This window comes from Gouania willdenowi, chromosome 17 (genome assembly GCF_900634775.1).
Source record: "Gouania willdenowi chromosome 17, fGouWil2.1, whole genome shotgun sequence".
Taxonomy (NCBI): domain Eukaryota; kingdom Metazoa; phylum Chordata; class Actinopteri; order Blenniiformes; family Gobiesocidae; genus Gouania; species Gouania willdenowi.
Genome location: NC_041060.1, coordinates 12,000,391 through 12,024,182, shown reverse-complemented (window position 1 = coordinate 12,024,182; position 23,792 = coordinate 12,000,391). Strand labels below are relative to the sequence as shown.

Below are 23,792 nucleotides of genomic sequence, written 5' to 3'. Positions count from 1 at the left end.
TGAGCGTCATTTAAAATCGTCCTGTGACCGGCTTCAAACTAAAAGTCAAACATTCCCTTTTCAAAACAAAAGCATTTTTTCTTGTCTTCTAATAGGGCTCTTGTTTTTAAGTTAACCGGAAGTTTTGTCAGTTGCACAATGGCGGATCTGAAAATCTCCAAAATGTCACCATGAAATGTATTTCTACGAGTTTTATGGATCAAATGAGCACATGTTGATATTCTACTTATTCACTTTCTTGATTAAAATACTTTGGTGAATTAACAGAAATATCTAGCCTCAGTGTGCTTCAGATTCAGGTCTGAAATGCATCTTGGGAAACTTGGAAGTATACTCAGTGGGATCGGTCATCCTCCTTATCATACTTGTATATACACGTTATATACTCATTGAGTTTGTAGTGTATAGTACGGAGTGTGCCATTTCAAACACAGCCTACGTGTTGGCCTTTTAAAGAACCGGTGACCAGTCCAGGGTGTACTCCACTTTGCTGACTTTGATTTATTGTAAAAGCCACACAGAAATGTAACACAATGGATACAAATAATGTCAGAATAAAGACTTTCAACAAACAGAGTGAAGGCAATATTGTAGGGCTGGGCGATTTTGCCTGAAAAAAAAAATCTCAGATTTTTTAAAGAAAAATTCAATTTTCAATTCGATTTCTTTTTTTATTGCACTTAAAAATGACTGCACACATCATATATATTGTCAAAATTGCAACTTTATTGCTGTGATTGTCCTCAAGAGTTAAAATGCATAGAACAATCCCAAAATAAAAAGTAAATGAGGCTCTGTCATTCAACTATTTCACGCTTTATCCCAGGTTTAAGCAAAAGTGCAACAGCAACTTCACAGTAGCTTAAATTTTCTGATTAAGAAATCAGATAACTAATTATTTTACAAGACATAACATTACAATTAAAAAAAATTATAAACTCTTTCCTTAGCATCTCAGCATAGTGCAAATAAAAAACGTATCATGCCTGTGGCACACACATAGCCTCCTCAAAGGGTAAACACATGTAAACAAAGTGGGGGTTGGCTCACATCGGAACACAAAAAAGTCTGAAAAAACTGTGGTGGGAAAAACAAAAACAAAAAAAAAACATATATAAAATTTTTTTAAAAACTCGAATTTGCAAAATAAAAATCATTTTTATCTACAAATTCGATTAATCGATTAAATGGATTTTTTTGCCCAGCCCTACTATTCTGTTTCCATTCAATAAAAAAATATGCTGCACTAGATCAACAGTGTAATTGTAACTCACTGTTCTAAAATGAAATAGAAACGCTAGCTCACCGTTTGTAGATTTGTGTCCGTGTGGATGTTTTCGGATTAAATAAAGACATTGAAACACTTTGGTGTAGCAACCTTTATTGAAGGAGCTCTTATAACACGACTGAGACTGTGCATCCACAGTAAAAACACCTGATGCATTACAACTCATAGCACCACAGTTAAAATGACAGCTTAGTGAGTGAGCCACAAAAAAACAAAAAATAAGGAAGAATTTAAAGGGTGTGTGTGTATGTGTGTAACTACAGCTTCAGCAGAGAAACTTGGCAGGTTTCTGTCATTTTGTCACTTGAACCAATGACCTCGGCAACACTGTTTATGGAACGAGCGCTCAAGGCTAAACATAAAGATCCGACATGTAAATAATGGTCCACTTACAGCTATGGCCTGGCTCACCAACACACACACGCACACACATTGAGTCCAGCTGTTGACTCCTCATTACTAACAGGTGAAGGAATGAAGGTCTCTATTCTAGCCTCCAGTTTTTGGTGATCTAATACAGCCTTAAGGTGATATCAGGGGGGAAAAGATGTGAGAGAAATACGCGTGAACCTAAAATCACCTTCATGTTATCTGACTAATAAAAGTAATCAAGATGAAAGAAGAAACTACCAATGACTCTGCATCTATTCAGTATGCAGCTGGAGTTAATCACCCACGTTTCGAAGGTATGACATCTGACTAGACTTTAATTAATGGGGAGCTACAGATACCGACGATAAATCCTTAACAAAATTTTCCAACAGTAGGGGAGCTCTAGTCCTGGAGAGACAGAAAGCCTCTTTTAACCCTCACAGCTGAGCTGAAGTGAGACTAAAAACCGATCAAACTGGGAAATATTCTTATGAGGCCCGACTTGATGACTCTGCAGGACTTGAAGGGGAATCATGTGGAATCTGAACCTTTTTTCACCCTGAGTTTATCCTCCAAGGCAGCAGCGCCTTCAGACACACAGTATAACACAAAGCACTGAAAACTTTGAAGCTTTGAGCTTCATATGGTTAAAGAATCCTAACAAAGGGATTGGGATTCAAACACAGTCAGACATGGTTTATATTAGAGGCTCAACTCAGAGTAAAAAAGCTTCAGGGTGAGTGTATTTACATTTTTACGTCCACACAATCATTTGTCTTTTTGTGACCATTATAGTCCAGCAGCCACAGTGTGAACATTGCAAAAAATATCCACCAAGCAGGTTATGATTGATTTTTTTTTAGGGGAGGTTCCACAGAATTGGAATTTGAATGATGTCAAGCTGGCATCATTGAGGGTTTTGAGAAATTCAAGATGGTGTCCAAGATGGCCACCAAAAATACTCAAATCTATAATTTTGGTCCTAATTTGATCAGTTGTTATACGGTAATGTCGCGTAAGATATCAAATATAGGATTTTTGAGGTCATTTGCGACAACCACAAGGTTGTAGGTAATCATTTTATTGAGTTTTCGCCAGTAATAAACAATTTTGGTACACATAGAAGGAAATTTGAGTACATAAACATGGTATGTTTTACAGCACTACAACGTTATCTTTATTGAGTAGATGACATTTACATGGCAACAGGGTTTTATTATTTAAGAACAACAACATAATGACACAATTTCAAACCAGGAAGTCAAACAATAATTTCTACAACTTTTTTATTGTCATAAATTAATTCTTTGACTTCGAGAACCTAACATTTGATATATTGCACGACCATATCTGTCAAGAATTGACCAAATTAGGACCAATTATAGATTTTGGTATTTTTGGCGGCCATCTTGATTTTCTCAAAACCCTCAATGATGCCAGCTTGGCATTATCCAGATTCTGATTCTATGGAACTTCCTCTATCCAGAATCAGTCATAACCTGCTTGGGTTTTTTTTTGCAAGGTTTACATGAAAATTAGGGTTTGGCAACCGGACTATTAGTTCGCCTTTGGAAAATGTTACTTGAACACAGTGTATGAAATAAATGAGTGGAATTGAATATTCTTACATTGGGACTAAAAAATCAAAAGCGTGTTGGTCCTGTTCAATTGATCCCTGCGTTTAGGGCAAGGAAACCCTGCGGGAGACGGTTTGGTGGAAGATACCGCGTAACAAGGACGGATAATCTGGGACTCGGAACAGGTGGCGTTGAGCGTTGGTGATGTCGTCCTGACGGCCTCTGCTGACCAGCGTGCGCAGGTTGGCCTCGCTGACCTGGCTGCCAGCAGAGATGACAAACAGCTCAATCCTGGCTTCCGCCATCTCGCGAACACGCTTCTCCAGCACGGCCTCGGTGACGCCCTGAGACCGGCCGTCGGAGAACAGCACCAGCTTCTTCTTGCCCCCCGATGCGTCCCCGCGGCCACGTAAGTTCCTTTTGGCAAACTCCATGGCGCCCAACACGTCGGTGCCATCATTTTGGAAGCTCGATTCTTTAATCCTAGAGGATAACTCGGTTAGGTTTGTCGTCAGAGCTTGCTCCATTCGGGCAGAGCGACTGTACTGGGCCACGCCCACTTTGACTGTGGCGCCGCGCTGCTTCTCGGCAGTCAGGAAACGTTCGGCCAGTTGCTGGACAAAGGTTTTGCTGGTCTCGAAGCTTTTTTGGCCTACGCTGGCAGAGCTGTCCATCATCAGTAAAATATCAGTGCTTTCAGAAAAGGTGACTGCAAAAAAAACAAGACAAACCAAACACGTGGTGAGCTGCTGCTCCGTGAGGGTCTCTCAATGTTTGCAATGATGCAATGATTGCAAAAATGCAAATTTGAATACTAGTTGAACTGTAGACTTACTGGGACACTTGTAGTCTGGGCATTTCTTTGCTGGATGAGGGAACAATACAAGATATTAGCAACATGTCAGTAACTAATGTGTCAACATGTGTGTGTGTTGGGTTGGAACACACCTTGACAGATATGGCCAGTAACGTTCTGAAGGACGTTATCATTCAACAGCTCTGCAAAGTTGTCCAACACGATGGGAACACCTGGTTTGGGGTCACTTCTACACAACATAAAGCCAATCTGCTCATCGTTGGGCTCACGGCCAAAGTTATCTGTCAGTCCCAAACCGACCACCTGTGGATATAAGGTTAAAAATATATATATAGGCTGTTTCGGACCGAGGCACGTTTATTGTTTTATTAGTGTTTGTAGATGAACATCCACCTGAATGTTTTTTTTACACAGCGCATTGAGAGGACTCTTGTCCCTGGAAATATCTGAGCGTCCGTCAGTGAGAACCAGAACGACTTTGTTCTCCTTCCTCATTTCGCCAATTGTATTTTTCAGAGCGTACTCCAGGGCCTCCCCAGTGTACGTGGCCTCAGCCAACCAGCGCAAGTCTCGTATCGATCTGCACAAAAGGACACACTTATGAATAAAATATATTCCATATCAAACGCCTTATTTATGAAACAAAAACTAGATAGATTCAGAAGTCTTCTGTTCGGCTGACTCCTTTTATGTACAGGCAAGTTGCTAGTGAATGATATAAAACAATATTTGATGAAAAGGTCAAATGGTGATATGAGTTGTCCCAAAACCTGCTCGTTTTAAGTGTATATGATAGGAAGAGGAGAGCCACTCTTCCAATAACATTGGACTTTGTACTTCTGTTTCTGCTTATATACAGCTTTCCAGAAGGCTACATCTGAGCTCTGGGAATACACTAATTCATCAAAGGACATTATTCACATGATAATATCAGATAATATTCTATTAAGTGCAGGTTTTTTCCCTCACAGAGATTCTAGATTCTAGCCTGTTACTGTTTCCAACCAACTACCCTTGCACTGTAAGGCAGTGATGTTATCCATTAGTGATACTATAAAGGATCTTCTCTGCACAAAACATAGAAATATAAGCAATAGAGCAAATATGCAAGTGCTTTGTTAAAGTTAACCTTAACCTTGCAGTGAAGGACGTGAAATCTAAACACACCTTGCATACTAAAGAACAGGCACTTTCTGCTCTTCTGTATTGAAGTTATCCAATCATTTGATTAATTTCGTGTAGAAAAAGACTGGAGGGTGTGTTGAAGAGGCAGATCTTTCCAGTATGTATTGTGTGTGAACTCACTGTTTGAATTCGGCAAGGCTCTTGGTCAGTTTGACAGCCTCCTGGGCTCTGGAGCCGCTGTACTGGACGACGCTCACTGTGGACTCGTTCAGTGCAAACTGGAAAGAAAAACAGTTGCTGATGACTTCGTGTTTTTGGTCTGTGTGTGTCATGGCTACCGGCATGTGCTTTCCTCTCTCAACATTTGTGTGTCGCACCCATTCTGACTAATTACACCCAAAGTGGAAGAGGAGAGTCACTGTAGAGACATAAACATCCGCTTCAAAAACACAAGAAAGTGTGTTTCATTCAGTTCCTAATAACAGCTTGACTTAAAAACAGCTTTAACAGTCAAAATATCTTGAATAACATAATAAAGTTTTGTTCCTATACCTTGACTTGGTGGTCCTTGATCAGTCTGTCTACGACTGCGATGATAAAGTCTTTAGCGAGAGCAAAGTTTGTGGCACCGATACTTTCTGAGCTGTCCACGATGAACGCCAGGTCTACGGATGCACACTTGCACTCTAAAGAGACAAAAGATTCATAATCAATCTAGAACAGTGGTTCTCAAATGGGGGTACACAATGGCACTACAGGGGGTACTTGGGAGAGAGAGAGAGAGAAAGAGATGAAAATTTACAAATGCAAGCATTAAAAAAATGGGGTTTACAATGTTTATTTTTGTTTAAAATGATATTCCAATAATGATGATGGAGAAAATCTTGATAAGAACATGAACTGAAAATACAAGGTCCCACACCAGATGACAGGAAATGATAAAAACTGTAGGCACTAAACACTGTTACATTCCACTTATTTACAAAATGCGATTATTGTGTTATTATCACTAATTCATTCTATCATTGTGCGCTAGAGTTTTTTTTCATAGTATTCTGAGCAAAATATTATAGTCGGACAAAGGGGGTCCTTGGATACAGAAAGGGGGTACTTAAGACAAAAAAAGTCTTGATAATGAATAAAAACTCACCGCAGCAAGCTGAGAGTCAATCAGGAGAAAGGGACAAATACAAAAGGTTATATACGTGTAAAAAATGATTGCTATTAGCAGGTGTTTAAAGATAATGTTAAACTTACAGCAGAGCTTCATGATGATATCCAGAATTTCGCATTCCTGAAGAGAGAGGGTGAATATACTTTAGACATTGCATGACGCTAATCACAACACACGACTGGCTCCTAGATTGCTCCAAGCTGCTCCAAACAGAAAAGAAAACAAGACGATGGTGATTTTTGACTTGGAAGTCACAGATTGAGAGTGTGGGGGCTCAGGAAATTGGATGTGTGCTTTCAGCTTGAATATACAGTATCAATGCCACATTAAAAACCTCTCTTTGTCCTGAGGGGGAATAACGTCTGTGGTGTTTAAGGTTAAAATGAGGGCAAGGTTTCAGGTTAAATGGGTTCATTTGACTTTTTGATATACTTACATCAGTTCCTGCTGGTCCAGGAGGCCCAGGAAGTCCCTAGAAGAAAAATAATGAAATAAATAAGACACAGACAGATGAAATGATGTATGTGTTTGGGTTAGATGCATCTGCTTTGATTTGTTACTGGAGTTTTTCCCCCTTGATGATGGTTTGATTTAAAACCTTCAGTCCTGCGCCTGAACCCACTTCCGCACACCCACACATTGGTGCGCATGGTTATCACTATGCAGTAAAATTTGAATCCTACAAATATTTTGCTGCTATGGATTTAGCATTTTACACTCGACTGCAATGACAGCATCTGTTTTTCTTTAACTGACATTAAAATTAGTTTATGAGTCTTCTTCTGAGCAGTCTTTGCGGAAATCATGGCACACATAGAGGCAGCAAGAAGTACAGCAACAAATGGAGAGAAAGAGACAGTTGTTAATAGTAGAGGAAAGAAAATGTCCTCAGAGCATGACGTAAACACTCATACTAAGAAAGGCAGGAGGGACATGAGAACAGAGAAGAAGGGAGGAGGCAGTGTGACGAACTCTAAACGCTCAGACTGAGGGTTTCTTGTAACGATTCTGCCTTTTTTTTTTGTTCAACTTTTTTTCCTTTTGAATACCACAAGCTTTTTTTTTTTCCACAGTTGGTGAAAGATCTGGGAATAACAGGATTTTCCTACACACACAGCCAAGCTCACAGATGCCAATGTATTGGCATGTGGTTTGGTGGGTGGTTGAGTTCTGTGTTTTATTCATGTTACCTCACTAACTGAACGTCTACGGGGTCAGAGGAACCCTCTGTGGACAAGCTCAGCAGTTCTGCTATACACATGTTTGCTCTGAATCAGAGGACTCAAACTCAGGTTAGTTCAGGTCAAAATATTTGAAAAAAACCCGACCAAGGGTTGGAAAATGGATGAATGGCATTTAAAAACATACAATATTATTCAGAGGGTGCAAAACTTCCACCAAGAGCCAAATATCCTTTATGCCAGATATTAAGTTATCTGGATCAGTCATCCTGATCATAGTACCACGATTACTCACACTTTAAACTTTGAATAAATGTATATCCTTAGTAATAATGATACAGCAGGTCCAAATGTATGGGGTTAATTATATTTTTCAATTACAATTACAATTATCCATGTCAATTACAATTCAATTATGATTACGGAAACCAGATTTTTTTTTCCAATTACAAATAAATTAGAATTATTGTTTTTTTCCATGAAAATCAATTACAAATACGTTCTCATTTACTAAATTTCAATTACAATTTTACTAACTTTTATTCTTATAGCGTTGTGATAACTGTATGTCATTTTGGCGTCTTTACATTTTAGGCCAACTAGGACATTTAAAGCCAACTAGGGACAAGAGGTGGAATTTAGCCAAGCCCGACCCGAGTTTGAGCTGGGCTCGGGCCTCATTTTCCCATGATAATAATGTTATTTTTTAATAAACAGAAAAACACTTCTATATTGTTGTGGTATCATTTCTAAAGGGATATCTGCTAGTAATGAGACAGGATACTGACGACGTTGTGTTGCGTTTTGTTGTTCAGCGTTCACGTTCACTGAATGTTATTTGCTGATTTTGCTCTTGCTGCTGGAGCACAGGGAACAAATATGATTGCGTGCTTCAGTCAGGTCTGCGCTCCACGCACAGGCCGCCCGGTCTGGTCTGCAATGCTGCAACGGACTGGGTTCTATGTTCTGGTTATGTTCCACTTGTGTGTATTCAGTGGTTAACTGATACTGAGATTTCCCATGGCAAAGAAGGCATCATGGTTACGTGCAGCTTTCTCTGCCAATGTGTGTCTTTACATGTGTTCTGAGTGTCAATTGGCTGGGAGGCTGGGGAAAGGGCGGGCGTAAGTGGGAAAAGACTAGTGAACAATTCTGTTCCCACGGTAGTGTGAGTGTGTGACGGTGTAAGATGGTTCTTTGTGTGTTTGTTTATTTTTGGCGTGTTACTACGACCTCCATCAAAGCCTGTAAAACTGTGATAACGGCTCAAGTCACATCATTACAAAACCATTTGGGCTGCGGTGAGTGTGTGTGAGCGCCCCGCCCCTCCCTCCTCGCTGCACGACGCACCGCACTTCTAATCTACCAACAGCAATACGTTCAATAAAATGGCAAATGGACTTGATTTTATATAGCGCTTTATCACCACACTGAAGCAGTCTCAAAGCGCTTTACATATCAGCTCATTCACCCAATCACTCTCACATTCACACACCAGTGGGACAGAACTGCCATGCAAGGCCTACAACTTAAGTTAATGGGTCGGGCTGGATTTTTTTGGGCCCGATCTAACCTCTACAAAACATACGTTCAGACTATTGTTACTCTGTAAAATTGTATCGTCCCTATTCATTTATTTTTTTATTTATTATATCCTATAATATCCTTTTTGAAAAATCGTGATAAAATGCACAATCCAGATCCATTCGGAATGAAACTTGGTGAAGTAATTGAGCAACCAACTCGACATAACTGAGCCAAATTTCATAAAGATTGTTCATTGACGAACAGAGATATGAACTTTTGAAACTTTGCCAATGATGACAGATAAGGACTTGGTATACAGTATATGGATCTGGATCCCCTCCAGTTCGATGGAATGTTCAATGGCGTAATTTGGTTAAAATTGTGTCAAAATCTTTTATACTTTTGACATAAGCCTGCTAAATTGTAACACAGACAAACAAATATATAAATATTGTCTGATTGAAGGAGGTAAAAAAAAGAAAAAAAACTGATGTATATAAGTCATCGAAGTGAGAAAGTTGCCTGATTGGACCATTTCAGCTTTCATGCACATGCATACTAACATTGAACACAATGGCATGCTTACACACATACAAGCACAAACACATGTGGCCGCTCTTACTGGTTTGCCGTCGGGCCCTCTGTGACCTTTGGCCCCTTTGGTTCCAGGACTTCCAGGTTCTCTGTTCTGTAAGATTCAAAAAGAAAAGAGGACTGAGCTCATTTAGTTTCACATATGGTACAAACAAACCAGAACTATTTCCCTCAAATGTTTAAACAGTACTCAGTCTAAATGTATGCAGCTGTATGACCAACCAGTAATCTGGAGACCTCAATAATAGTTTCCTGTGACAGGCTGACTGATTTGTGTCCTCTAGGTGTGTGTGTGTGTGTGTGTGTGTGTGTGTGTGTGTGTGTGTGTGTGTGTGTGTGTGTGTGTGTGTGTGTTACAAATTGAAATATCTTATCATGACTGCAGGGGAGAGGTTGGCCTAGGGTTGCTCATATTTCATTGAGGCAAAAAACTGAAAAGATTTCAATGACAGCAAACCAAAAAAAATAAAATTATATATATATATATATATATACAGTATATATAAGAAATACATACATTATTTCATATAGTGCTGCACAAAACTATTATTACAGCTTCTGGGCTGGATTTTCCAGTATATAATCTGGGAGTTTATGTCACTGAAGTGGAACACAACTGGAAATAATGAGATTATTTTTCTTTCGATGATGGAGAGACACATTCTGCCAAAACCAAAAAAACTTGTACTGACCATCCGTCTGTTGTTTGACCTCAGAGCAGAAAAAAAAGTGGTGAAACATGCAAAGTGAATTTCTTCTCATCCACACAAAAGGAAATTTTGCTATACACGTATAACTACTGTGCAGAGAGCAAACTAGTGAAGCCTCATTGTTCGTTTCACTGCACTTCAGACTAAGACATCTTTGATATTCTATTAGTAGAACCACAAACCAGCTGCTTTGACTCAAAAAGAGCAGAGGATAAAATACTTGACAGTGCACATCAATGAAGGGAAATCACCCGTAGGTTTTAAGTTCCCACAGTCACAGTTATTTACTTTGAAGAACTGAGGGCAGCAAACAAGCAGCTGAGGAGAATTTTTGTTCACTTCACACCCCCATGCAAAATGGCAAATTAAGACCAGAGACGACACAGAGTGACCAAACACCCGAAAAATGTCCAGAAAAGCTGCAGATTGACAAGAAACAGCTGTTTCTTACATTTATATTTATTACAACACAAAGGAATTTTTCCTTCATTCCAGTTAAAGTGAAATCCTCAATAATATTAAGATTTTGGCCGGACTAATAATGCTTTATTTTAGTCGGTGGGAGCCTCTGATCAAATACTAAATGTGCTTTTTGGCAGTAAGTGTGAACCAACCAACCACAGGAGCCTAAACTGCATCTAATTCTTTTTAACGATTAATATTTCTCATTTGCAAACTTATTTTGAAGTCTCAGACATAGCATTGATTCCACTTACAGTTAAAAGGAAACTCGCAACAAAAAAAATGAACGAACGACTAAGCTAATCAGCGTTTTGATGCATTTTTTTATTCATGGGAAGCACTGAAGTTTAAAGAGACAAGCTAACTTTACTTTCACTTTATTTATGATAAATCAGTTTAACTTTTAATCTGATGCTGACTTGCACCAACCACAGATCGACACCAAATGAATCTATACCTATGAAATAGATACGAATGTAGAGGGAGAGAGAGAGAGAGAGTAATGCCAACCACCTGGCTTTTAACGCACACACACACACAGAGACACACACAACCTGACCTTGAATTTAGACCCTCACTCACACACACGCACACGCACACACACACACAGAAATATATACAGTACATACAACACATGTGGTTTCAATTACTGTAGATTCTCAACTTCAAACGCACTAAAGTAAAGAACATGGTCTCCATCCTTCACAACCACACACACATGCATGCATTCAAACACACATTGGAGCCATGACTTCATGGCACCACTGTTGATGACCCACAGCTCACATGTGGCTGTTGCTTGTACTCAGTCGAACGCACGTCTTTATCATTCCGCAGAGTCTTAGCTTGACTCTTAAAAATGGGGGTAAAAGTCAAAAGGTCCATCTTCATCTCCTTTGACACACCCCAGCCTTAAACCTGCTGTCCCCTCTGGGTCAGAGAATGAGCAGGCTACAAACTGCATGCCTATACAGTGTGAAAATATTCAAACAATCTGCATCCAATGGCTGGAAAAAAATAAAAAAAAAATAAAAAAAACAGCACACTGTGGCCGGTGGCACTGGAAATGTTTTTAGTTTCCAGTTAAATGACAATTTGTTCTTTCCTGTAAAGCCTGAAACAGTAGGCAATTGTGTTCTGATTGTTTGTGGAAACAAAAAAAATAATTCTGTTTAGATAATCACGGCCAGATTTTGAGAAAAGCAGAAAGCAGGATGGAGAGCCTGTCAGACTGTTCCACTATGTGCACATGTACAATTACAGATCCTACCTTGTGTCTATGTGAGTGATCTAAAAATAAGTCACTTTTCTGTCTGGATTCAATACTTGTTTGAGATGAGAAGACAAAATTTGAAAAAAAAATTAAATAAATACTATTCCACTTTACAACTGCCAAGAGGTAGTTTATAGTGGATAATTGAAGTGGAAAACTATGATGAGGGCACACAGGAGGCGTGTCTGACTAACGCGAGTGTACGGTCACACTGATTTTACTATATAGCCGTAAAATAAAAGTCCTCTTTGAAGCCTCTTCAGTTTGCCACACATTTTTTCCACTAACTGAGACAATAATATAAATCACTCGGTTTCAAATGCTTAATCCATTTGGCCACAGGGAACAACTGCTCTGCTGTTTTACTCTGTCAGTGTGGGTGTTTGATGAAACCAAATAGTATAAGCTCACAAACATGCACTTTCTATTAAAACATTTACTAATAATAAGCAGTGTCTATCTATAGAAATAGAATGCAGAGGAAAAACTCAAATACCACAAGTTGTTACCAGTTTATGATGATGATGTGCTAGTGTACCTCTCTAGTTTTTAGTACCAAAACTTCTCATAAAACTCAGCTTGTTGTTTCCACTTCAACCTCGCAGGGGAAAGTCAGAGTTTTGGCTGTGCTCAGGCGCAGATTTATCTTTTAAAGCCAAGGTTTGTGGTTGACCCTTGTTTTGAACGGTTATTGAAAAAGAATAGGCTGTTCTGCTGCTGCTGGTTTCAGGAACTTGGAGTAATAACATTATGACTGCCTGCCTAATATTGTGGAGGTCTCTACTCTGCTAACTGAGCCGTTGAGATGTGGACTTCACACCGCTGATGTGTGTTGTTGTATCTGCAACAGAAACATTTGCAGCACTTATTTTAAGCCTTGCTAAATGCAAGTGGGGCCTCCATAGATTACATTTGTTTATCCAGAAAATACTGCAAATACTAATAATAGTATTTTCAATGCAACTGTGATGCCACCTTTTTCATCCACCCATGGTCATGGCTAGGTTATAACAACGGGGTATCCCGATACAACCTTTTCACTTCCAATACGATGCCGATATTGCGACCCTGTGTGTTGTCGATACATATATCAATCCAATACGATATCAGCACGAATCAAACATACAATTATTACCTGTTTTGTAGCTTGGAATGTTAGAAAAGGCTTGATCAAGTGATATTAATCGAAAAGAGAACAAAAGTCGGCGACTGAAGGTATGAGAAAAACTGACCCATTTATTATTAACCAGTGGGTTCGATACATTTTGACCTTAAACATAAGATTTTTCTACAACTGAATAGAATAAATAAAAAATAAATAAGAAGACCCTAAAAAATTACCTCAATCATTCCAATAAAAACAATTTATATAATATATTGGATATTTTAGATGCAGGCCGATATACTCTAATAATGTTATATAGCCTTTTTTTTGTTGTTGTTGATATCGGACAAATATCTGATATCAATAACGGATCGGGACATCGTTGGTTATAACAAGTTAAGACTTATACCCACTCTATTTAAGTATGTCTTTGTTATTCTGTGACATGTTGGAGAAAAAAAGATCACCATAATCTTCATCATCACGTTCGGATGCTCTTCCATGCACATTGTTGGAGCCTGTGGCATTGGCACCCAGACAAACTCATGCATCTGTACAGACTCATACCGATTCATTCCTTTCATGGCCGTCTTTAACTACGGCAGGAATTTCAGTGACCCTAGTTTATCTGCCGAGTCAGCATACTCCTCCTTACTTTCAATAATGAGGTTCAACGTTTAACATTTTTCCCTCAACGTGGAATTCTCATAAGCAAAACATTTACTGGCAAAAGATGGAAAAATAAGTAAAACTGTGATTAACGAGTAGGAAATCTCAAAATTCTCAGGCCTCACCATGATCAAAAATTTATGCCATGTGCTATATCCAACTTAGCATTGTTGCTATTCCTACCCTGGTATCTGTGGGTAGTGGCTTCTTTCTGCAGGATAATGACCGTGATTTGAGAAGCAGAGCAATAAATTTGAGAAGTTGATTTGCCTCAAATGTTGAAAAATCTTCATTTAAACAAGCATCTGTGGGAGGCTGTGACTGTTTGTTGTGAACTGATGAGATTAGAAAGAGAACATGAAATACTACTAATACCAAAGGCAGGAAATCCTACTCCTATTACCAACGTGTCTTTTGAAAGACACTTGACTTCACGTTCGCTTTGTTGATATTTCCAACCTAACAGCGTCTGTAATTTTAGTCCAGAGATCTTTAGTGTTTTAATAGTGTTTATATTAGTCATATTGCACATATTCAAACTTGAGGGGGGACCAGGGTTTTCCGCTGATGCCACTTTCTGCCCTATTCGAGCACTTTTAAAAAGCGATGGGAGCAGCAGTATCAAAGCGACACACCACCTGTTTCCACACTCCTTCTCCCAAGCTTTTAACTGGTGATTGTTATGTGTTTTCTGTATATACCTTTATTATTTTTAGTTTCATTTTTTAACTTGTGTAGTTGTTTTTACAACTGTACAGTGTCTTTGAGTTTTATTATTGATGAGACATAGTGTGAATAGGACAGTATGAGTTCTCACAAGGTAAATTTGACGAGGTCCACCATTCACTAACCAGGTCCATGATTATTTTTATTAAGACATTATTTCAATTCAATTATAAAATTTGAAGAAAGTGCACAGGATGGACGGGTCAGTAAATGAAACCGCACTGATCAGCTGATTGATCACTGTTTAAAAAGCCAGGAATAATCTGAATTTTCAGCTCGTGTGCAGCATTAGCTTTAGCAGCTAACTCGGCATTTCTACCTTAGAGACCGATACCACGTTTTCGCAAAAACTCTTTCAAAGAATCAACGCTCCAGACTCGCTGTCAGCCAAGGCGAGTTTATCCTTCTTGACCTTTGACCTCATGCGCGAGAACTGAACGAGAGCGAGATTTCCGAAAGTGTGAAAAGTCTTATTGCTTACCTCCTAGGGGTGGGCAATACACTGAGTTCATGGTACGATACGATAAACAATAATAGATACCATATTTTTGGGAGAGGATGAAAAAAACTGTAGTTGGAAAAAATAACTGTACTTTTATGTGACTTTACTTCTCAACATAATTAAATACTCACTAACTCTGGGTGTGACCTTTTCAATTCAATAGGAATATAAAATTAAAGAAATATATTTTCCTTACAACCCTCTGCTCTCTTGATACCACCTGTATCCTCGATGATAGATCTTGCAACATTTTATTATCGCAATATTTTGCTACACGATATATCGTCCCACCTTTGTTAGCCCCTCAGAAAAAAGGATGAAGATAAGTGTTTAGCTTTTTGGGTGTCATGTAATCTTCAAGGTTAAAAATCATCAGTAAAGAAGTAGTAAAAAACACTGAAGTGATTGGGTGTCTCTGTGCCTGGGCAACACATAGGGAGTAAGGATACATCGCAATTTCTTTATTAGTGATATAGAAAATTACAATATCGCCTATATCGATATATTTTTATTTTGTAGCTCATTTTAGGAGTTGCTGCTTTTGCAATAAATATGGTGACACATAGGAGAGAGTGGGAAACAGTTATGGGATGCAAGCTCAGACTTGATCACCCTGTAGCTGACCACCTTTGATGAGGGTGTTTCGTGGTAAAAAGGCAGGCAAACATCCCTGATTCAAAGGAACGCTACTGATGATGCGTCCCAAATGACATCCTTCCCGTATCTGAGACACAGCTCCCACACCAGTCTCAGCTCATTTCCTCGTATCCTTGGCAACGACATAGACACAGCTGCATCAGCTCAAAGGCGTCATCGCCAGCGACACACAAACACCACACACACACGCACACACTAAATATCTTTAAATGAACTGAATGAAGCATTTGCAGTTGGAGAACAGGAGAAGATGCTGAGAGTAGAAAAGACGGACACATAATCTGAAGTTTTTACAAAGAGGCTAAAACCAAACAACGGGCAGCCATTCAACGATAAGATATCTTTCCACATTATGACACACTTCCAATGCTTCCGAAGAAACATTAACAGAAACTTATAAATGCGGCCATTATATTCCACATGTGACTCACATCCTGTTGGCAATCTCTGCCAAGAGGAACGTTAAAATGGCATCAAGAGTCGAGCAGCAGCTCCAAGAAGACAAAAAAAAAAGTCAGAGACCAACTCACATCAGTGCCTGGTTCTCCAGGGTCTCCATCATCTCCTTTGGGTCCAGGGGATCCCTTACCACCCTGGGGGTCAAATGGCAAATATTCAGGGTCACATCTGAGCATGAGCAGAGGAATCAATTGTTTACGACCAATGGAGGGTAACTACAGAGCATTCAATTCGGCCCATAGGAGAACATAAAAATGACAGATAAAACATGAATTATTGTGTAAATTACCAAATAATTCAGTTGTAGATATCTCATATTCACCAATTTAATGAAACTCCACAATATTTGTAGGGGCTTGCATTTTTCCTTTGTTTATATCACATGAATGCCGTCATTTTGAATTGGAAATTGTGGAAAGAACTCTCAAATTTACAATTTCTCACAAATAATTCCACAAATTTACTTTCAATTACACAAAAATTGGTAGCAAAATCAATCATTTTTATACGAATTGAACTGATATTGAAAAATAGGGCAAAATGATGTTAAAAATTTTGTTTTTCCCAACCTAAAATCTGCGGCCCACTTCAGATCAAACTGGTCCATATTTGGCCCCTGAACTAAAATGAGTTTGACACCTCTGCATTATGGCGTCATGTTTACAGAAGGGTGAACTAGTCTATCTGCTTTAAATACAATTTCTTCATTAAATAGGATGACATAAATAAAAGCACAATTCCAAAGGGTTAGATGAAAACCATCGTTCCCATTCAATCACGTACGTTTTACAAGCAATAAAAAACAAGAATTCAACTCACCGGCTCACCAGGGTCCCCACGTGGTCCAGGGTAACCCTAAAAAAACAAAACAAAAAAAATGGTATATGCATATATGTATATATACATTTATAAATTGTTTAAGACTTTTCAATCATCTGAATATCACACCTGGAAACCAGGACAGCCTGCTGTGCCATTTCCTGGGACGCCATCTGGCCCCTGATATACAAAAAGAAACTCTTAGACACTCTTGGATCCATCTGTAAGTCTCACACATGCACATGCACACACGCGCATACAACAACTTTATTGCTGCACAATTGATGGATGGCACACATCTGTCTTTTCTCCCCGTCCTCCTCACTCACCCTCTCCCCCATCTGGCCTCTGTCTCCTGGAGCTCCTTTGATTCCTCTCGGTCCTTTCGGTCCCTGAGAGACAAAAGGAATGATAAGATTAGAAACATACGATGGAATCGCAGGCTCTGGTCAGCAGACACTGTGTGAGCATGTGCATGAGGAAATGAGTGCAAGCTTTCAATTAAACCTCTCAAGACTACACCATGAAACTTTAACCAAAAAAAAAAAAACATCCAAGAACTCAGGATTCAGGAGCATTGAGGCCAAAATTAACAAAGTTGGAATTTCTATCAGACGCATACGACGGGTCACTGATGTGAAGGTGAAAACTCGCCTGTCTATTAAACACTGCAAAAGTAGAAAGCAAAACACAACCCTGCACAAACAGTGCAGTGAGACTGATCTCATTAAATGTGTTTTGATCGAAGTAAAATCCAGCTGGTTTATCAGCGTCAGGCCAGACAGTCTCTTCAACGACTGGTTTGAGCCTCTAAAACTAGCATCTGGTTTCATTTTAAATCCGGTCCTTGTTTGCAGACTCCAGGGTATAAATCAGGACTGCTTATAACAATCAGTCTCTGCCATCTATTGTTAATCCTGGCAGCCTTTTTTAGATCTTGCTAAGAACAATATATAAGTATAACTGAAGTTGGTAATAGATTATTGGATTTTGATTCATTTTGGAAATAGGATCACAGGCCCAATTGGTGCCGTCGTGATTCAGACATTGTTTACTGAAAACAACACATAACATCTACTACTTCAACCTTACACAGAAAAAAACTTTCCCACATTGAACATCTATAAGAGAGTCAATGACATGGTGTCTAGTTTATTATGAATAGTTAATGCGTCTTTGAAAAAAGGTATGTTACAGTAAGCCATAGTCAGCCATTGTTGGAAAATGATTCAAAATGCATCTGGTTTCCTCTCAGGTGCAGGGGTGGACTGGCCATCTGGCATGATGGGCATTGTGAGTGGAGGCAGACATGGTAAAAAATGTGGCCAAAAATGGTCCAAAAGTGCCAAAAAAAACGTGGCAAGAAAAGAACTTTTTGAAAAAGGGCAAAAATGAGGCAAAGAAAGTTGCAAAATGGTAAAAAGGGGTTAAAAGTTTTTTTTTAATTTTAAGGATTTCTGGGGGAACAATATTTAAAATTAAAACATAAAGAGACACATGTTGAGCATAACTGACTTAATAATGGCTTCTACATGGTGTCCGGCTGTCTGCTGATAATGTAGTGGGCTGGTCTGGACAGAAAATGCCAGGGCTGAATTTTGGTCCCAGTCTTCCCCTGCTCAGGTGTTTGTGCCTCCATCTAAACCTAGGATTGTGTGTTGTTGGACTCACTTCTGGTCCAGGGGGTCCTTCGTCTCCTCTGAAGCCAGGAGACCCAGCTCTGCCAGGCTCGCCCTGGAAAAAACAAACTGTTAATGAGATTCACGTAAAACACAGCCATCAACAGCTTCAAAGAATCAGCTCTGCTCAGTGTTCAGCCATAAAAACAACAAACTTTAGACAATCAGACTTTGTTTCAAAATTCATGAATAAATTCTTGAGGATATATTTGTCTTATTTAAAGTTGGATTTATTGACTTTTGAGCAACTAGAATTCCCATAAGTCTTAGTCAGGAGGGGGAAAACTGTTGGAGTTGGAAGGCTATGAGTAAAAGTTTCCCCTGTTGCAGCTGTAAAAATATCCAAAGGAAAAAAAACTTAAAATACAAACTGTACTAGTACACTTTTACACCACTGTACTCAGGTGGGTTAGGTTGAAAAAAGGTTTAAAAAAATAAAATAAAAATCTATTAAACTGGTTCAACTTTTTCAACACCTGCCTACTATAGGCACAAAACAACAAACTGTAATGCACTGTCACATCCGTGAGCCTTGGCCACTATGGACACTATTAGTGGATCAAACATTTCAGTCATTTATTTGCTTTAGATAAACGCTGACCACTGCAGATCTCACAGACTTCCAGTCTTCACTAAAAAGCACAATGAAGAGAAAATCTGGGTTGTGTGTCATAAATTTATACCATATTAATGTATTAACAAATATAAAACAAACCAAAGTCACAGTGTTTTGGTGACACCCCGAAATATAGTTTATTCTGTAACACTTTACTTGAAGTTTTATACATATTGCTGACATTACGCTGTCATTGTGTCCTTTGCTAAAATATGACACCTTTGGAGCTATGTTGGCATATTTTGGGTAAAGTAGGGTTAGGGCTTAGGATAACAAACTACACTTAATGACAGCTTTCATGACACCTTGTTCATGCTAATGACAGGTGCACAATGTCAACGTTTTTTGTTTTGTTTTACAATATAAAATGTGTCTTTGGATCTTGGGTTTTAATAGTCAAAAACTAAGTTTGTGATCATTGGGTCTATACAATGAGCAGTAAAATCTCAGGATGTGTGGAAGCCTGAACTTTCCTCCCTCATGTCACTTATTCCATGTTTCAGTTTTAATAGAGTTCTCATGATGAGGAAAGGATGAACAGTCGAAAGCACAAAAGATCCTTTGAACGCTCTGACATCACCGAGGCTATACCACAGCTAATGCTCCAAACGCATTATTATTATTTTACACTGCCGGGTGCCTTGTTAAGAAACCTAAGAGTGAGGCTTTGGCTGGAGCCGATGGAGAGAAGGACTGAGTCAGAGGGGAAAGAGTGAGTGTGGATGTTCCCGGGAGGAGTTGAATCTGAGAGGGAGTGAGGGGAGATGGAGCGGCGAGGGGTGGGCAGGTTCGCCTCTGTTTAGGCTCCTGACCAGTAAACTCCCCCTCCACAAGAAAAATGAATGCACATGCACAGGCATTCAAATGTGCACGCTTGCCTGGAAGTTCCCTCTCTGAGTCTAAGGAAAGGAATATTTCCAGAGACAGAAGAGTGGGTGGTAGAACTTGTGGCTGTGATTTCTCCTGTAACACCCTCCCACAGGCTAACGAGCAGCGCATCAAGCTGCTGTTTGGGTCTGTTTGAACTTGTTTAAATGACCAAAGGTGAGTATGTCTTACGGGGTCTCCGCTGGGGCCAGTTGAGCCCTCCCTTCCTTGCTCTCCACGGGGTCCTGGTTCCCCCTGGCAAAGAAAAGAACACATGTATATAAAAGCAACTAAAGGCACTTAAATCAGCAACAATGGCCAAGCAAAGCAAAGCAGATGGAGTCAAGTTTGACTACAGTTAGATCTGAAGAACCATACATAAAGTTACAAAATAAACACAATATGAGTCCTGTGTCAGTTCAGCTGCATGTGATTCAGTCCCAGAGCCAAAGCGTAATCCCCATGACTTTCAGGATAAATGAGATGAGACATTGAGGGACGAAGTCTCGTTACGTCTCGTCATTTTCCTGATCTCCACTCACCACATCTCCTCTTGGACCTCTGTTTCCTCGAGATCCCTGCTCTCCCTTTTCTCCAGGTTGGCCCTACAAGGGATTCAAAATACAGTATGTCACAAAGGCCTGAGGTGCTCACGCACAATCGCACACAGTTAATGTTATTTACCCTCTCGCCACGACCTCCATCTGGTCCAGGTGCTCCCTGAAATAGAATAGAATAGAATGCTTTTAATTGTCTTTATACACAAGGTACAACAAAATTAAGAAACAACTCTTGTGGTGCTAGATACAGACAAAAATAAAAACATAGATAGATAAGTATATTTACAAGGGGAGCCACTAAGATGATAAATAAACAAAAAATAAATAAACAGTGAGAATAATGAGGATAAATATAATGCACAGTTACAAAATGTCTGAACTTAACACCTCTCATGTGTTCAGTAACTGTATTGCACTGTGATAGAACGTGTTAGTGAACACACACACACACACACATCAGGAAATGTAATAACACTGACAATCCTGATGTTACAGGTGACAAACAAAAGCTGTGACACTCACATCGTCTCCTCGCTCGCCTTTGTCTCCATTCGCCCCACGAGGCCCGCGATCACCCTGTCAAAGCACAAATGTTTAAACATGTGTCTGTGTTCCTGCTCAATTCTGGATTCAGGGTTGGGTTAATTAATTACGTCTTCAACTATCCATGTTCAATTACAACTCAATTATGATGGCATTTTTCCCATTACAATTCTAATTCAAATTATTATGTTTCCCCTGAAAGTTGATTGCAATTACATTCTCAATTACTAAAGTTAAATTACAATTAATCACAATTACTGAGGCTTTAATAAATATCCCCATAAAACGTAACCTTCCTCTTGTGTTAGCTTTCTGTTAGCATGTCTTATGATATAACGGGTCAGATTTGACTTAAGTCTTAAATCAGCTGTAAAATACACTAAAAAAAAATATTATTTATCATCTAATAAGTTTTTCATGTTAGGCTTCCTAATCCGTGAAAATATTGGTATAAATATTTTTGGTGTGGGCGTCTGAGGCTTTTTTCTGTCTACCTCTAGATTTATTTTTCTTTCTTTCTTTTTCTTTAATGGCAAAATGATCGCGAACAGACAGGTCGTGTAAAAAGTTGATATGAAACATATCGAAATAATTGTATGTATACTACGTATGTGTGAGCCATAGAGCTGTAGCATGGTTTCCCAGGTTAGCATTTAATTCAATTGTAATTGTATATCATTTCCATGACAATTACAGTTACAAAGTCAGTCATCTGAACACAATTGCAATTCAATTATGATTACAACATCGACAGATTTAAAAAAAATTACAATTATAATTTTTCCATAAATGTAATTAATTATCAAGTACGCGATTATGATTATAATTGATCCCAACCCTGGTTCTGACTCTTCCTTATGTGACTTACTTACCTGAGGTCCCAGTGTGCCGTAGTTTCCAGGTCGACCTAGATCACCGTCTTTTCCAAGCTCTCCCTGAAAGAAATACACAATACTTGAGTAGTGACCACCAGAAACCAATCTGACATCTTCGGTTTCCTAGTTTCGTACTTTAGCTCCTTTCGGTCCATAAGATCCAGGGTCTCCCTTAGGTCCAGGCTCTCCCTGCAGGCCCTGCAAACACAAAGACAGCTTTAACACTCAGTGTTGATTTAATAGAAAGCCCATATATGAGTGTGTGTGTTTGTTTGCTTTATGAGTACATGGCTTCATTTAAACAGCCTGACAGCAGGGAATGTAAACTCAGCGATGATTAAAAAGCCGAGAGCTTCTGATGGCTCTCTGAAGAAAAAAAATCTTGAGAAACTGTGAGATGTTGGTTTCATTCCTAACCATGTGACTGTGGCCGATAACTAATATGTAAACAAAGAAACCGAGCCTTGGGTAGAGGCCAATGTGGCTTGTTTAGGTGAGTTTATGTGTGTGAAGAGGAAGTTATTCAAACCCAAAGCTCCAAATATCTGATTGACTTTCTATTTGAAGTGTTTTAAACCAGATGTCAAATGTCAAAATGTTTGAGGCATGTACTGATTCATTTCCATCTGGTTTTCCTTAAAACTGTTGGCAGCGTGTGTTATTAATGTTAGAAGAGCTCGAGTCACAAACATAACAATAAGATGTGAAAGATATACAACTCACGTCTGATCCTGGAGAACCTTTACAACCGGAAAGCCCTGGGTATCCCGCTTCTCCCTGCAGATAAAACACAGATTTTTTTTAACACATTTATCAAACCTAATGTAAAAAAAGGCAACACTGCACTGGTTGATCTCACCTTACGACCATCAGTGCCATCTCTTCCTCTTTGACCTTTGTCACCCTAGAAAAGAGGGAATAAAGAGTTAAGGAGGAATAAATGAAAGTAAACGTAAGGATGGTTTTCATCTTGTGCTGGTAGATCAACTCACCTTGTAGCCTTTATGACCTCTGTCACCCTGCAGAAAACAACCCACACAGTTATAAACCTAACATCACAGGCCTGGGAAGGAAAAATGGCTTAAAAAGTGTCGTTTTGTGTCAGATCGCACCTTTTCTCCTCTTGGGCCACGGTCTCCCTGGATGAAAAAAAACCACATTAAATATTGAAATTATAGAGCATCAGAGTCTGTGACAATGTTGACATAAAAAAGTTTTAATATAAAGACCTGTATTATCCAAATGTAAGGTAAACATCAACAAAAGGCCCAAAAACACCAAATATGTAAAAAAAAATTTTTTGTGTTAGTTAAATGTTTTTAAATTACAAAGCTGAGCATTTATCTCCACATGATGGTAAAGCTAGAATTTTTTACTTTGGGCGGAGCCTTTTAAAGAAGATCCACCCCTTTCAGCTTCTGTTAAAACCACGCCCCCTTTATTGAAGTGCTGCAAGCTGGAAATCACCACATCCTACCAACTTTTAAATTATTTGTGTAATGTTTTATAATGTTTTTTTTGTTTTTTTTGTGATACAATAATAATGCATTGACTTTTAACTCTTTGGGGAATTTTTTCTGTAATATTTTTTTATTGTGATTTATTGTCTTATTGG

The 23,792-nt window shown here is 39.0% G+C and overlaps 1 protein-coding gene across 1 annotated transcript in view; it reads right to left on the bottom strand.

Annotated features, from left to right (window-relative positions):
* Positions 1-1,364: 1,364 nt before the first annotated feature.
* Positions 1,365-23,792, bottom strand: part of col6a1 (collagen, type VI, alpha 1) — a 29,333-nt gene continuing 6,905 nt past the window's right edge. Inside the window, exons 11-35 of the mRNA XM_028472633.1 lie at positions 23,290-23,316; positions 23,170-23,196; positions 23,037-23,081; positions 22,901-22,954; positions 22,313-22,375; positions 22,175-22,237; positions 21,282-21,335; positions 20,884-20,919; positions 20,742-20,804; positions 20,392-20,454; positions 18,709-18,771; positions 17,367-17,429; positions 17,167-17,217; positions 17,038-17,073; positions 16,290-16,352; positions 9,684-9,749; positions 6,790-6,825; positions 6,437-6,473; positions 6,330-6,338; positions 5,732-5,865; positions 5,360-5,457; positions 4,448-4,634; positions 4,186-4,357; positions 4,073-4,102; positions 1,365-3,946 (exon numbers count right to left, since the gene is read on the bottom strand). Coding sequence (XP_028328434.1) covers positions 3,342-3,946; positions 4,073-4,102; positions 4,186-4,357; positions 4,448-4,634; positions 5,360-5,457; positions 5,732-5,865; positions 6,330-6,338; positions 6,437-6,473; positions 6,790-6,825; positions 9,684-9,749; positions 16,290-16,352; positions 17,038-17,073; positions 17,167-17,217; positions 17,367-17,429; positions 18,709-18,771; positions 20,392-20,454; positions 20,742-20,804; positions 20,884-20,919; positions 21,282-21,335; positions 22,175-22,237; positions 22,313-22,375; positions 22,901-22,954; positions 23,037-23,081; positions 23,170-23,196; positions 23,290-23,316 — 2,145 coding nt within the window. The 3' untranslated portion in view covers positions 1,365-3,341. The remainder of the gene's footprint in view (positions 3,947-4,072; positions 4,103-4,185; positions 4,358-4,447; positions 4,635-5,359; positions 5,458-5,731; positions 5,866-6,329; positions 6,339-6,436; positions 6,474-6,789; positions 6,826-9,683; positions 9,750-16,289; positions 16,353-17,037; positions 17,074-17,166; positions 17,218-17,366; positions 17,430-18,708; positions 18,772-20,391; positions 20,455-20,741; positions 20,805-20,883; positions 20,920-21,281; positions 21,336-22,174; positions 22,238-22,312; positions 22,376-22,900; positions 22,955-23,036; positions 23,082-23,169; positions 23,197-23,289; positions 23,317-23,792) is intronic.